The 12,665-nt window shown below is 42.5% G+C and overlaps 1 protein-coding gene across 1 annotated transcript in view; it reads left to right on the top strand.

Moving 5' to 3' along the window:
- ANAPC1 (anaphase promoting complex subunit 1) overlaps positions 1–12,665 on the top strand; it is a 175,766-nt gene that overhangs the window by 121,165 nt on the left and 41,936 nt on the right. The window contains exons 38-39 of the mRNA XM_077486110.1: positions 6,791–6,984; positions 9,806–9,892. Of these exons, the coding sequence (XP_077342236.1) occupies positions 6,791–6,984; positions 9,806–9,892 (281 nt within the window). The remainder of the gene's footprint in view (positions 1–6,790; positions 6,985–9,805; positions 9,893–12,665) is intronic.

Below are 12,665 nucleotides of genomic sequence, written 5' to 3'. Positions count from 1 at the left end.
GTCCCAGCATGCAGCAGCTGGAGGTCCGCTAATTGTATATCCCTGGTATAAGTGTTACGGGGGACGCTGGTTAGTTTGTTTTTTATACCCGCCGTTTATTAACCAATAAAGGTTTAACCCTCTGATCACCCGGCGGGTGATATCAGTTAGGTTTTAGGGTCTGCCGCGCCCCAGGCAGCGTCAGATTAGTGCCAGTACCGCTCACGCACGCAGCATTCACTCCCTTAGTGGTATAGTATCTGAACGGATCAATATCTGATCTGATCAGCTCTATACTAGTATCCCCAGCAGTTTAGGGTTCCCAAAAACACAGTATTAGTGGGAACAGCCCAGATACCTGCTAGCACCTACATTTTGCCCCTCTGCCCAGCCCACCCATGTGCAGTATTGATCGATAACTGACGCTTACAAAACAGAACACGCATAACTGCAGCGTTCATAGAGCCAGGCCTGATCCCTGCAATCGCTACTTTTTTTGGTAGCGTTTGTTGCCTGCGGGTTTAGGTATCATCTTGATATCATTCTTTTCAGCCAGCGGTCGGCTTTCATGTAAAAGCAATCCTAGCGGCTAATTAGCCTCTAGACTGCTCAAAAAAGGAGATGGGCAGTTATAAACTAAAAGCAATGTAAATTACAGAAAATGTAGCCTAGTTTGTAGACGCTATAACTTTTGCGCAAACCAATAAATATACGCTTATTGAATTTTTTTTTTTTTACCAAAGACATGTGGCTGAATACATTTTGGCCTAAATGTATGACTAAAATTTTGTTTATTGGATTTTTCTTATAACAAAAGGTAGAAAATATCCTTTTTGTTTTTTTCAAAATTTTCAGTCTTTTTCTGTTTGTCGCAAAAAATAAAAATCAGAGGCGATTAAATACCATCAAAAGAAAGCTCTATTTGTGTGAACAAAAGGACACACATTTTGTTTTGGGTACAGCATGAACGTGCAATTACCAGTTAAAGCAGCGCAGTGCCAAATTGTAAAAAGTCCTCTGGTCTTTAGGCAGCCAAATGGTCCAGGGCTTAAGTGGTTAAAAGAAATGACGAACAGACACAATAATAAAATCAAGCCACCTCCTGCAGACACATGAATAAGACCAAGATAACAGCGGCATGTGGCAATTGTGCTATAATAAATCTAGTGTTTGAGGGTTATACCCTTCCGTCCACAAAACCTCTTAAGAAATAGCTTGTGCACCTATGGAGGCTAAGATATATAAACTGTCAATGCTCATGGGGTAAAATGTGCATATCCCCAATGTCAGTCTGCTGCATAGTTCGATCCAATAGAGATGAGGGTTACAGGCCACATATACCTAAATTGTGCTGACATTGTCCTGATGGTGTTTGGACGACCCAAGAAGTGAAAACTTTTCCAATGGTCTAGAGGAGGTATTTTAAACAGAATGGTTGTGTCCACACAATGTAGAGCCACTAAAGACACTCGGTGGCATATCCACTCCTGTATGGCCACCCTCGCATTGTAGCATATGACTGCAAAAAGCAAACTGATAGTCCAGATCCCCTAGGTACCATTTGTAATCCAAAGGTTATATATAAAATATTGCGTCGTTCTGAAGTTCTTGGGGTGTAGGGTGTACTTATCAGATCCAGAAATGTGGCCTACTCCTTGATGGTGCCGCAATCAGTATTCCATTGCAGGACGCATTCATTAGCACTGACAAGTGGGTGTCATCACAAGGTCAATAGGATCATGAGGATAAGACTGTGGCAAGGCCTGACTGGTTTCGCCGGTCACCGTTGGCTGCGTGAGGAGCCCCAATCAAGTGCAGACCTGCCACCCTGTGCAGAGGCCAGGCTTTAAATGGCAGATATCTGCATGGTTATACATGTGCCATGCTCGTCACTCAGTGCCTGAAAAACTTGAGTATAATGGACAATGTGAGTCAATACATGTAATGATACTAAATCGCCACAAAAGGGAGGCATAAAGCACCAAAAACCAACTAGTCTAGAAAAATGACAACATGGTGTCAATAAACATTCATACCATTCATTAATGAGTTTATGTCTAAAATATATACTTAAATATCAATAAACAGGGGCTAAATACCTACACATGCAGTAAGCTAAAAAGTGAAGAAGAATAAAAAAAATATATATATATTATTATTATTATTCAGGATTTATATAGCGCCAACAGTTTGCACAGCGCATATATATATATATAACAGTTGGACCCTCACTTCAAAAAAAGTAACAAAGCTTAAACTATCATTCAAGCCAGGAGCCTTCGCTGCCTCTAGCTCCCAAATCCATCGGCTTCCCAGCTGGTGGACCAATTGGTCAAAGCCCCCCCCCCCCCTTATCCTGTGGGATCACCTCAAGAATCCAACATTTCAGGCATCAAGGGCCTCTGTTATGCTCCATACATGCCTAGTCAATGGAACCTTCAAATGATAGGTCTCAATCTCATAGACATGTTCCTGGAACCGTTTCCGTACAGGTCTAATGGTTTTCCCACATAAAAAGAATTACAGGAGAAAATTATCACATATACCACCCCCATAGTGCCACAGTTGGCCTTCTGCCTACATTTCAGGAGTCTCCCTGTTGATAACTGTTCAAAATCACTATCTTCCGTACAATTACATCAGGCCCTTAGATCCTGGCCAACTGAAATGTCTCAGATCAAAGACCCTGGATGGAAGCTTTCTGCATGTAATAAACTGTTAACTGCAGTTGTTTTCCTGTACAGTTTGGTGTTAATACGTAACCCTCTATCAGAGAGATATTCAAATCCAAAAATGTAATCCTTTCTCTTATGATGATCGCATGTGAAACTCTGGTTGTAAGGGTTGTTACCCAGAGTACTCACAAATTACCAGAGTTCCTCTTCAGTGCCTGACCACAGGATGAGGACATCGTGGATGTACTTGTACCAAGACATTTTATGTGGGAAAAACCATTAGACCTGTACGGAAACGGTTCCGGGAACATGACCTATCATTTGAAGGGCCCCCTGGCTAGGCATGTATGCCTGCAGCATAACAGAGACCCTTGATGCCTGAAATGTTGGGTTCTTGAGGTGATCTGGGGGGGCTTTGACCGCTTGGTTCCTGGCTTGAATGATAGTTTAAGCTGTGTTCCTGTTTTGAGGTGAGGGTCCAACTATTAGTATTATTTGTACATTCATATTATATATTTATTTTTTTATTCACTTTTCAGCTCACTGCATGTATAGGTATTTTAGCACCTGTTTATCGATACTTAATTATGTATATATTTTAGCCATAAACACATTAATGAATGTTATGAGTGTTGCCACCGTGTCAATTTTCTGGACTGGTTGACTTTTGGTGCTTTGTCTCCCTCACATGGTTCAATATACTCAAGTTTTTTTTAGGCACTTAGTGATGACACAAGCATGGCACATGTATGACCAAGCAGATATCTGCCATTTAAAGCCTGGCCTTTGCACATGGTGGCAGGACGGCACTTGATTGAGCCTCTGACACAGCTGGCAGTGTGAAACTGGTCAGGCTTTGCCACATTACCCTATTGACCTTGTGCTGGCACCCACTTGTCAGTGCTATTGAATGCACACTGCAATGGAATACTGATTGCTGCACCATCAAGGAGTAGGCCACATTTCTGGATCTGATAAGTATACCTTACACCCCAAGAACTTCAGAACAGCGCAATATTTTATATATAACCTTTGGATTACAAATGGTACCTAGGGGATCTGGACTATCCGTTTGCTTTTTGCAGCCGTATGCTACAATGCGAAAGAGGCCATACAGGAGTGAATATGCTACTGAGTGTCTTTAGTGGCTCTACATTGTTTGTACACAACCATTCTGTTTGACATACCTCCTCTAGACCATTGGAAAAGTTTTCCCCTTCTTGGCTTGTCCAAACACCAGCAGGACATTGTCAGCACAATTTGTGTATATGTGGCCAGTAACCTTCATTCTTAAAGTGGTTGTAAACCCTTACAAACCACTTTGACCTACAGGTAAGCCTAGATTGCGATGCATAGTAGTCCATTATGCTTTGCCTTTGCAGGGAATGAAAGAGGAAGTAAACTCATCAGGGTTTACTTCATCTTTAAGAGGTTTTGTGGACTGAAGGGTATACACTACAACACTAGATTTATTATTGCACAATTGCAACATGCGGCTGTTATCTTGGTCTTATGGTTCTGCAAGAGGTGGACTTGGCTTGATTTTATTAGTGTTTGTGTCTGTCATTGTTTTAAGCATACATTTGTGGTTTGTCTAATAAAATGGTTTGCTATCTTTGATACATGCAGTGGGCTATTTCTATTTTTATGCTTTTGGGCTGGTTGAGCGGAGACAGGTTTTTTTATTCTAAGCTCAGTTTTTATTCTCAGTGAAGCTGTCATTACCAACCAAGGATTTTGTGTGAAGTAATACTTTTTCCTGTGCCATAAATTTTTTTTACACGTAACTTAACCACTTCCCGACCAGCGCACGACGATGTACGTCGACAGAATGGCACGGGCAGGCATATTGGCATACAGGTACATCCAATATTCAATGCCGCCATGCCATCGGGAGCGCGCCGCCGGCGGCGCGCTGGTGGGGCCCCCCGTGAGTCCGGTCGCGGGACCCGCAGACTTGATCGCCGCGGGCATCCCCGCGATCGTCTCACGGGATGGCCGAATGGAGGAAATGCCGTGTAAACAACATTTCTCCATTCTGCCTAGCAACTAGTGACGCTGATCTCTGCTCCATGTGATTGGAGCAGAGATCAGTGTTCACTAAATTAAAGCCCAACCCCCCCACAGTTAGTAACACACCCCTAGGAACACTTAACCCCTACACTGCCACCCACTGGTTAACCCTTTCACTGCCAGTGTCATTTACACAGGAATCACTGCATTTATATAGCAGTGATTACTGTATAAATGACAATGGTCCCAAAAATGTGTCAAAAATGTCCGATGGGTCCCCCACAATGTCGCAGTCACAATAAAAATCGCTGATCGCCGCCATTACTAGTAAAAAAAAATAATAAAAAATTATTAATAAAAATGCTATAAAACTATCCCTATTTTGTAAACGCTATAACTTTTGCGCAAACCAATCAATAATCGCTTATTGCGATTTTTTTTACCAAAAATATGTAGAAGAATACGTATCGGCCTAAACTGAGGGAAAAAAATGTTTTTTTATATATTTTTGGGGGATATTTATTATAACAAAAAGTAAAAAATAATGCATTTTTTTCAAAATTGTCGCTCTATTTTTGTTTATAGCGCAAAAAATAAAAACCGCAGGGGTGATCAAATACCACCAAAAGAAAGCTCTATTTGTGGGAAAAAAAGGACGTCAATTTTGTTTGGGAGCCACGTCGCACGACCGCGCAATTGTCAGTTAAAGCGACGCAGTGCCGAATCGCAAAAAGTGGTCTGGTCTTTGACCAGCAAAATGGTCCGGTCTGCAAGTGGTTAATTGCTAAACTTCCCTGATTTGGTTTCTTTGTATGCATGGGTTGCTACCAACCCATGCTAGGTATATTTACCTAGAAAAAGGGTGACGTGTTTAATATTTATTTTCCCTGATGTGTGTGTATGTATATATATGTATGTGTGTATGTGTGTATATATATATATATAAAATCATTTTATGTATTGTATAGCTACCATCAACAAAACCATCAGCCTCCACAAGGCCTTAAGGAACCAGTGCTTCATACTTCCTCATTAAACTGCTATATGATCAAATGCCTTATTATTTTGGCTTATGCCGCCAGGGACTGATGTTCAGATAGAGCTGACTAGTCGATTGCCTCAACCCAGATCCTTCTTTTCAGCCCTCATATGTCTACCTACCTAGGCATTTAGCCATGTGTCCAGCCCGCCATGAGAGCTTAGGACAGTGCTACAGTACTTTTGTCTTTACTGCTATTATAAAGGTAGAGTGTAATCCGTTTAATGAAGATATAAATAAAGAATATGTAAACCCAACATTCCATATTCCTTATATGTGCCTGTTGTTGTAGCGTGTACGTGTATAAAATAGTATCCTGTTCTCTTTGTATTTTTTCCTTTGTGTGAAATCCCTGGTGTTCTTGGCAGTCCCTCTGCTTTCCTATGAAAAACTGACCACACTAGGCATGATAGCAAAACATGGTTTTCTGTCTGTGTTGGGAACTCGGCCTGCTCTCCTCTAATGATCAGACTTGTGCTGCCAGTTTATTTTTCATAATCAACAAAAATGGTGGCAAGCGTAAAACGTAAAGGTAATCCAAGGCTCTGCATCGGTGCCTTTCATTGGGCCATTAATGTGATAGTGACCTGAGTAATTTTGTCAAAGATAACAAGGAACAGATTCCTCTTTCTATGTGTTAAAGGAATCAGAATAATTAAAAGCAGTTGGCTAGTATGGGCCACAATACTTTTCATGCTGATCTTTGTCCTATTTCTTTGGGCCTCTAAGTAAAAATTAACGTTCGCACTATAGTAAGGGTATTTTTTATTTTTTTGCTATTGTGGTACACAGTAATATTTTTATTTTATTTTTTTAATGGTTTTTAGGTATTTTTAGGAGACACTGGCTGATACAGTTTCTCCCCTCTTTATTTTAATTTTATGGAGAAGATGTTTTGGGATATATACCGCATTGCTTATGTGTGCACATTAGCAGCTGCTGTTTGGCAATGTGCAAGGCTTCTTTTACATGATATTCTTTGGAAATGCACTATTCAGGCTTCCTGCAAACTGTTTGTTGTTGTTGAACTGTTTGGCTTTGGGTATATACACATAATCTTCCTGTATGTCATGCTCTCTCCTAGACAGGTCATTATAACCTGGAGACATGTCTTAGTGTGGTGCTGTTGTCCCTCTCTATGGTTATGGCTGGCTCTGGGAATCTCAAAGTTCTCCAGCTGTGCCGATTCATGCACAAGAAAATCGGGGGAGAGATGAACTATGGATTCCACCTGGCTCACCACATGGCCCTTGGCCTGCTGTTCCTTGGTGGTGGAAGGTGAGATGCCTTCTAATACAATAATTTGCTCTACAGTAAATGCTTTGTGATTTACATATTGGAGACTTAGGCTCGGTTCACACCAGTGCGCTGTGCGACCTTGCATGTGATGCGCACCACATTGCAGTGCAAATCACAAATGCTATGTCTGTGCAATGGCAATTCAGCCATACAGATTGTATGGCTGAATTTGCATTGCATTCAAGCCAAAGTTGCGCAGGACCCTTTATTTTTTTTTTCATGTCCAAACTGACAGTTTGCACTGCGGTATGCGAACCGATCTGGGAGCGTCATTAACTTTGTATTGACACCTGCAGCGCTTTGCATATGGCAGGCAGTGTTTTTCAGTCAGATTTTAGAAAAAAGACACTATGTTTATGTGTTCCCTTTCTCACAGCATGCCTCAAAAAATGTTTTAAAAAAAAATTGTTCTTACCTTTTTTGATGTTTCTCAGTAGAACATGTCATAGCTATCTGCAATTTATACATATTCTTTAAAGGGCTTGTAAAGGTTCATGTTTTTTCACCTTAATACATCCTATGCATTAAGGTGAAAAAACATCTATTGATTACCGAGCCCCTCGGTTTACTTGCCTGAGCCCTTGAAAGTCCCACGCTCGATCGTAGCCCGGGCTTCTTGGCCCTCCATTGGATAGATTGATAGCAGCGTGGCCATTGGCTCACGCTGCTGTCAATCAAATTGAATGAAGGCGGGGCTGAGTCCTGCAGTCGGCGGCTATGGACGCCGAATGCAGGACTCGGGAGCATACCCACAAGGTAACCCCCCGGGAGAGTGTTTCCCAGGGGCTTATCTGAGAGAGCCGCCGGGGGACCCCAGAAAACACCTTTCAAGGCCACTCTGTGCAAAACAAGCTGCACAGTGGAGGTAAGGATGACATGTTTGTTATTTAAAAAATAAAAAACTTTTAGTGTCACTTTAAAGCGGGAGTCCGCCGGGAGTTCCGCCGTTTTTTTTTTTAAAAGCCAGCAGCTACAAATACTGCAGCTGCTGACTTTTAAAATAAGGACACTTACCCGCCCAGTGCGCCCGCGATGTCAGCACCCAAAGCCGATCTCTCGATCGTCTCTCGGGTGCTGCCGCCGCCATCTTGGGTATGGGAATCAAGAAGTGGAGCCTTTCGGCTTCATTTTCCGGTTCCCTTCTGCGCATGCACGAGTCGCGCTGCGCAATAAGGATGGTCCCGCTGCCTCTGGGATCCGTGTGTTTCCCAGCAGGCAGCGGGGGACTTTCGGAAAGGGGCGTAATCTACGCCCCTTTCCGCAGATGGCTATGCCGGAAGTCGGTGCAGATACCTGTACTGTACAGGTACCTGCACCCCCCTGAAAGGTGCCAATTATGGCGCCGGAGGGGGGGAGGATTCCAATGAGCGGAAGGTCCACTTTAGGGTGGACCTCCGCTTTAAGTTATGCTATGTGAATGGGTACATGTAAAAAATATGAAACAGGTGTTATCCCAGTTTTGCTGCAAAAGTGGAGGTACATGTTGAGGTACTTTTTCAGTGCTTGGTACAAATTCAACTAAGCCTAGCCTGTAGTAGAAGAGGGTAAATGCTTACCTTTATGGTGGCCTATACAGTGGATATAAAAAGTCTGCACATCCCTGTTAAAATGTCAGGTTTTTGTGATGTAAAAAAAAGAGACAAAGTTAACCAGTTCCCGACCAGCGCACGCCGATGTACATTGGCAGAATGGCACGGGCAGACAAATAGGCTTACCTGTACGTATAAGAAGGTGTGCACACTTGTGTAACCACATTATTATTATTTTAATCCTCCCCTCCCCCGCCCCCCAAAAAAAAAGATTTCCGTTTGTTTTTCAATTGGGTTGTACAGTTTTTAGGTCACATTAAAGGTGGACAAAGTTATGAATGATTTATCTTTGTTTAATTTTTTTTTTACATCACAGAAACCTGACATTTTAACGGGTGTGTAGAGTTTTTATATACACTGTACCTTAAAACTCTGCTGGGATGCTGATTTTAGGCTGCTGGAGGTATCCAACAAGATTGGTGTGTCAAATAACTGTTCCCCATCCACACGCTGTGTTTTTTTTTTTTTTTTTTTGTTGGCTCCAGTGTCCTGTAGTGACATGGATTAGTCGCATTGAACTGCAATGTAAGGTGATTAATGATAATAAAAACAGAAAGTTCTTGTGCAGATGTATAGGGATAGCTATATCTATAAAAGCGATGTTTAACAGTAGTTGCCTTCCAGGGGAAGTTATTTTATATCAATAGCACTCACAAATCATGCATGTTAAAGTGCCGGTGTCCTATTATATATGGTCTCCATCGCATAGTGTCCGCTGTGTACTGCGCATGCGCAGTACACAGCACACACAGTTTCCGAAAATACCCGAGGATGAACGGCGCCTGCGCTGTGAGTCCAGATTCTAGCCCCACCATCCAAGTGGACATAGAGTAGGAATATAAAAGAGCCGAGCGCAGTGAGGCCGAGCCCGAAGCGTGGCGAGCGAAGCTCACCCGCGAGAGGCCCTCTAATTTTCCAAACCCTATGTCCGCTTGGATGGTGGGGCTACCACCTCCACTCACGGCGCAGGCGCCATTCATCTTCAGAGATTTTCCGAAGCTTCTTCTGCCGGACACTATATGATGGCAGGACACTATCTGCCAGAACACCCTTACATGCATCTATGAATCTATCCATGTAAGATGTTTTCTGCCATTCTAGGCTGATAAAGGCTTGTTGGAAATAATGTTGGCTGCTCAGGAATGGCTACTTCAGTTGTTTATCTTTCTTGATAACTTCAACTTTGTGTAATATTTTAATTTTTTCTTCAGGTATTCATTAAGCACCTCAAATTCTTCTATAGCAGCTCTGCTTTGTGCTCTCTATCCTCACTTTCCTGTTCACAGCACAGATAACAGGTAACTGTCTATCTAAAATATATCTTTATATCGTTACTTTGAATTCTGCCTGTAGAGTTAAAGTAGAACTAAAGGAAAAACTATTTCCCCCCCCCCCCCCCCTTAGGGAGATTCACCCTCTTTATTTGCCCTGTTTAGGCCCCTTTCACACGGCTTTCCAGTCAGGTCCGCCTGCCAGTTTTTCAGGCAGATCTGATCAGAGACCCCATTCACCTCTGTGGATCGGCGGTGACATGTCCGCTGATATCCTATCTGACCCTCTCCGTGAAATCCAGACGGATGGTGACCCTATTTTCCATCCATCTGCAGGATGGGATTGAATGAAAACGGGCAGGCGGTCCTTCATCATCCGATCTCCCCATAGAGGAGTGCAGGGTTCTGATAGGTCTGTCTCTGCACAGTGAGCAGAGACGGACCTGTCATCTGCCTGCTCAGCGGGGATCAGTGGATCGATCCCCCGCTGAGCAAAGCGGACTGCCCACGTGAAAGAGCCCTTACTGTTATCACTGAGAGTGAAAGTTAAAGGGATTGTAAAGTCAGAAGGTTTTTTTTTTTTTTATCTTAATACATTCTATGTATTAAGATAAAAGCCTTCTGTGTGCAGCACCCTCCCTCCCAACACCTGAGGTCCCTCTCTGTCCAACGATGTCCACAATTGTCTCAGCCATCCGAGATTCTCCCTGCTGATTGGCCCAGACACAGCAATGATACCATTGGCTGCAGCTGCTGTCAATCAAAGGCAGCTAGCCAATCAAGAGAGAGAGGGGTCAGGGCTCTGTGTCTGAATAGACACACAGAGCTGTGACTCGGCTTGGGTGCCCCCATAGCAAGCTGTGGAACCCAAGAAGCGGAGGATCCAGGCTGCTCTGTGCCAAATCCACTGAAACAAGGCAGACAGGTTTGACATGTTTGTTATTTTTATATGAAAAAAAAGAGACTTTAAAATCACTTTAAAAAAATCTAAAATTTTGAATTGTCACCAAAACAGGTTTAGAGGGGAAAATCTTCCAATGGGGACATAGTTCTGATGACCACTAGAGATCCCTTCACTTTGGAGGGATTTCCCCTCACATCCTGTTTTTGCTATGGGACAGAAAGTGAAAACAAAATTTCCTCAATGGGACATAAATTGCAAAAAAGAAACTGACAGGGGTTATAGCCTACCCTTACTCTATCAAACATGAAAAAAAAAAACTTTTTATTACAAGTGAATTCAATGGCAGAGTGCAAAAATTCACATTGTAAAATTATACAAAGTGCCAATAACTAATTGTAGTACAGTGTGACAGAACATCAGTAAACAAAGAAACAAACTTTGTCTTTTATGTTGTGCTGTTAATGGTAATCTACTGAAAGCAATTAGAAACATTCACATCTCTCACAGATACTTCACTTTAAGAGAAGTCATTATCAACCATTAGCAGTTAAAGTTTGAGTTACACTTCACCTCCTGTTCCACTTTAATTTTTTACGTAATATTTCTATTGAAATATATGTATGCTTGCTGTCTGGGATAAGGTTTGAGTTTCTGGAAAGCCAGTAGATTGTGTTTGTACACCTCTTATTTGCTTCGGAATAAAAGCTTTTAATGTCTCAGTATATGTATGTGATAGAACAACTTGAGACTCTCTTCATAAGTACATTGTGACTGATTTTATATGATGTGACTGAATACACTGTGTTATGAAGTTTTTCTATTGTAAACTTATATTTGTGGAGGGGGCGGTGCGGGCTGTCCCATGCTCTCAGTGACTGAGAGGCTGAGCCGGGTGTCAGTCCAGGCACCGGGTGGATCCCGACTTCCATTGTCAGGATGACACGGTGCCTGTACTGACATTGGTGACGTCAGCACAGAGCCGAATTCAGTCCGCTCTGTGCTGAAAACGGATCACAGGAGTGCAAAACAAATTGCACTCCTGTGATCCATAGGAGAAGACCATCCAAACAAGCTTTGGCTGGACTTCCTTTAATTCTTTTGTGTCTGTCTCCCTGCCAATAGAGTTTGTCCTGTCACTCCTCCTGCTCCCCACCCCAATCCGTTTTCCCTCCACACAGCCTATGTCATTCCTGTTACTTTCTCTCCCCTTCAGCAACAGTACATCTTTTTTTTTCATAATTGTATTTTTATTAAAGTTTTACAAAATTTACACAATACAGTGGTGTGAAAAAGTGTTTGCCCCCTTCCTCATTTCCTGTTCCTTTGCATGTTTGTCACACTTAAGTGTTTCGGAACATCAAACCAATTTAAACAATAGTCAAGGACAACACAAGTAAACACAAAATGCAATTTGTAAATGAAGGTGTTTATTATTAAAGGTGAAAAAAAATCCAAACCATCATGGCCCTGTGTGAAAAAGTGATTGCCCCCTAAACCTAATAACTGGTTGGGCCACCCTTAGCAGCAACAACTGCAACCAAGCGTTTGCGATAACGTGCAATGAGGCTTTTACAGCGTCCTGGAGGAATTTTGGCCCACTCATCTTTGCAGAATTGTCCTAATTCAGTTACATTAGAGGGTTTTCGAGCATGAACGGCCTTTTTAAGGTCATACCACAACATCTCAATAGGATTCAGTTCAGGACTTTGGCTAGGCCACTCCAAAGTCTTCATTTTGTTTTTCTTCAGCCATTCGGTGGTGGACTTGCTGGTGTGTTTAGGATCATTGTCCTGCTGCAGAACCCAAGTTCGTTTCAGCTTGAGTACGCGAACAGATGGTCGGACATTCTCCTTCAGGATCTCTTGGTAGACAGCAGAATTCATAGTTCCTTTTATC

The sequence above is a fragment of the Lithobates pipiens genome, unplaced genomic scaffold, assembly GCF_037356315.1.
Source record: "Lithobates pipiens isolate NorthernLeopardFrog02 unplaced genomic scaffold, aLitPip1_a1.2 Scaffold_18, whole genome shotgun sequence".
Classification (NCBI taxonomy): domain Eukaryota; kingdom Metazoa; phylum Chordata; class Amphibia; order Anura; family Ranidae; genus Lithobates; species Lithobates pipiens.
This window is presented reverse-complemented; position numbering and strand designations above follow the sequence as displayed.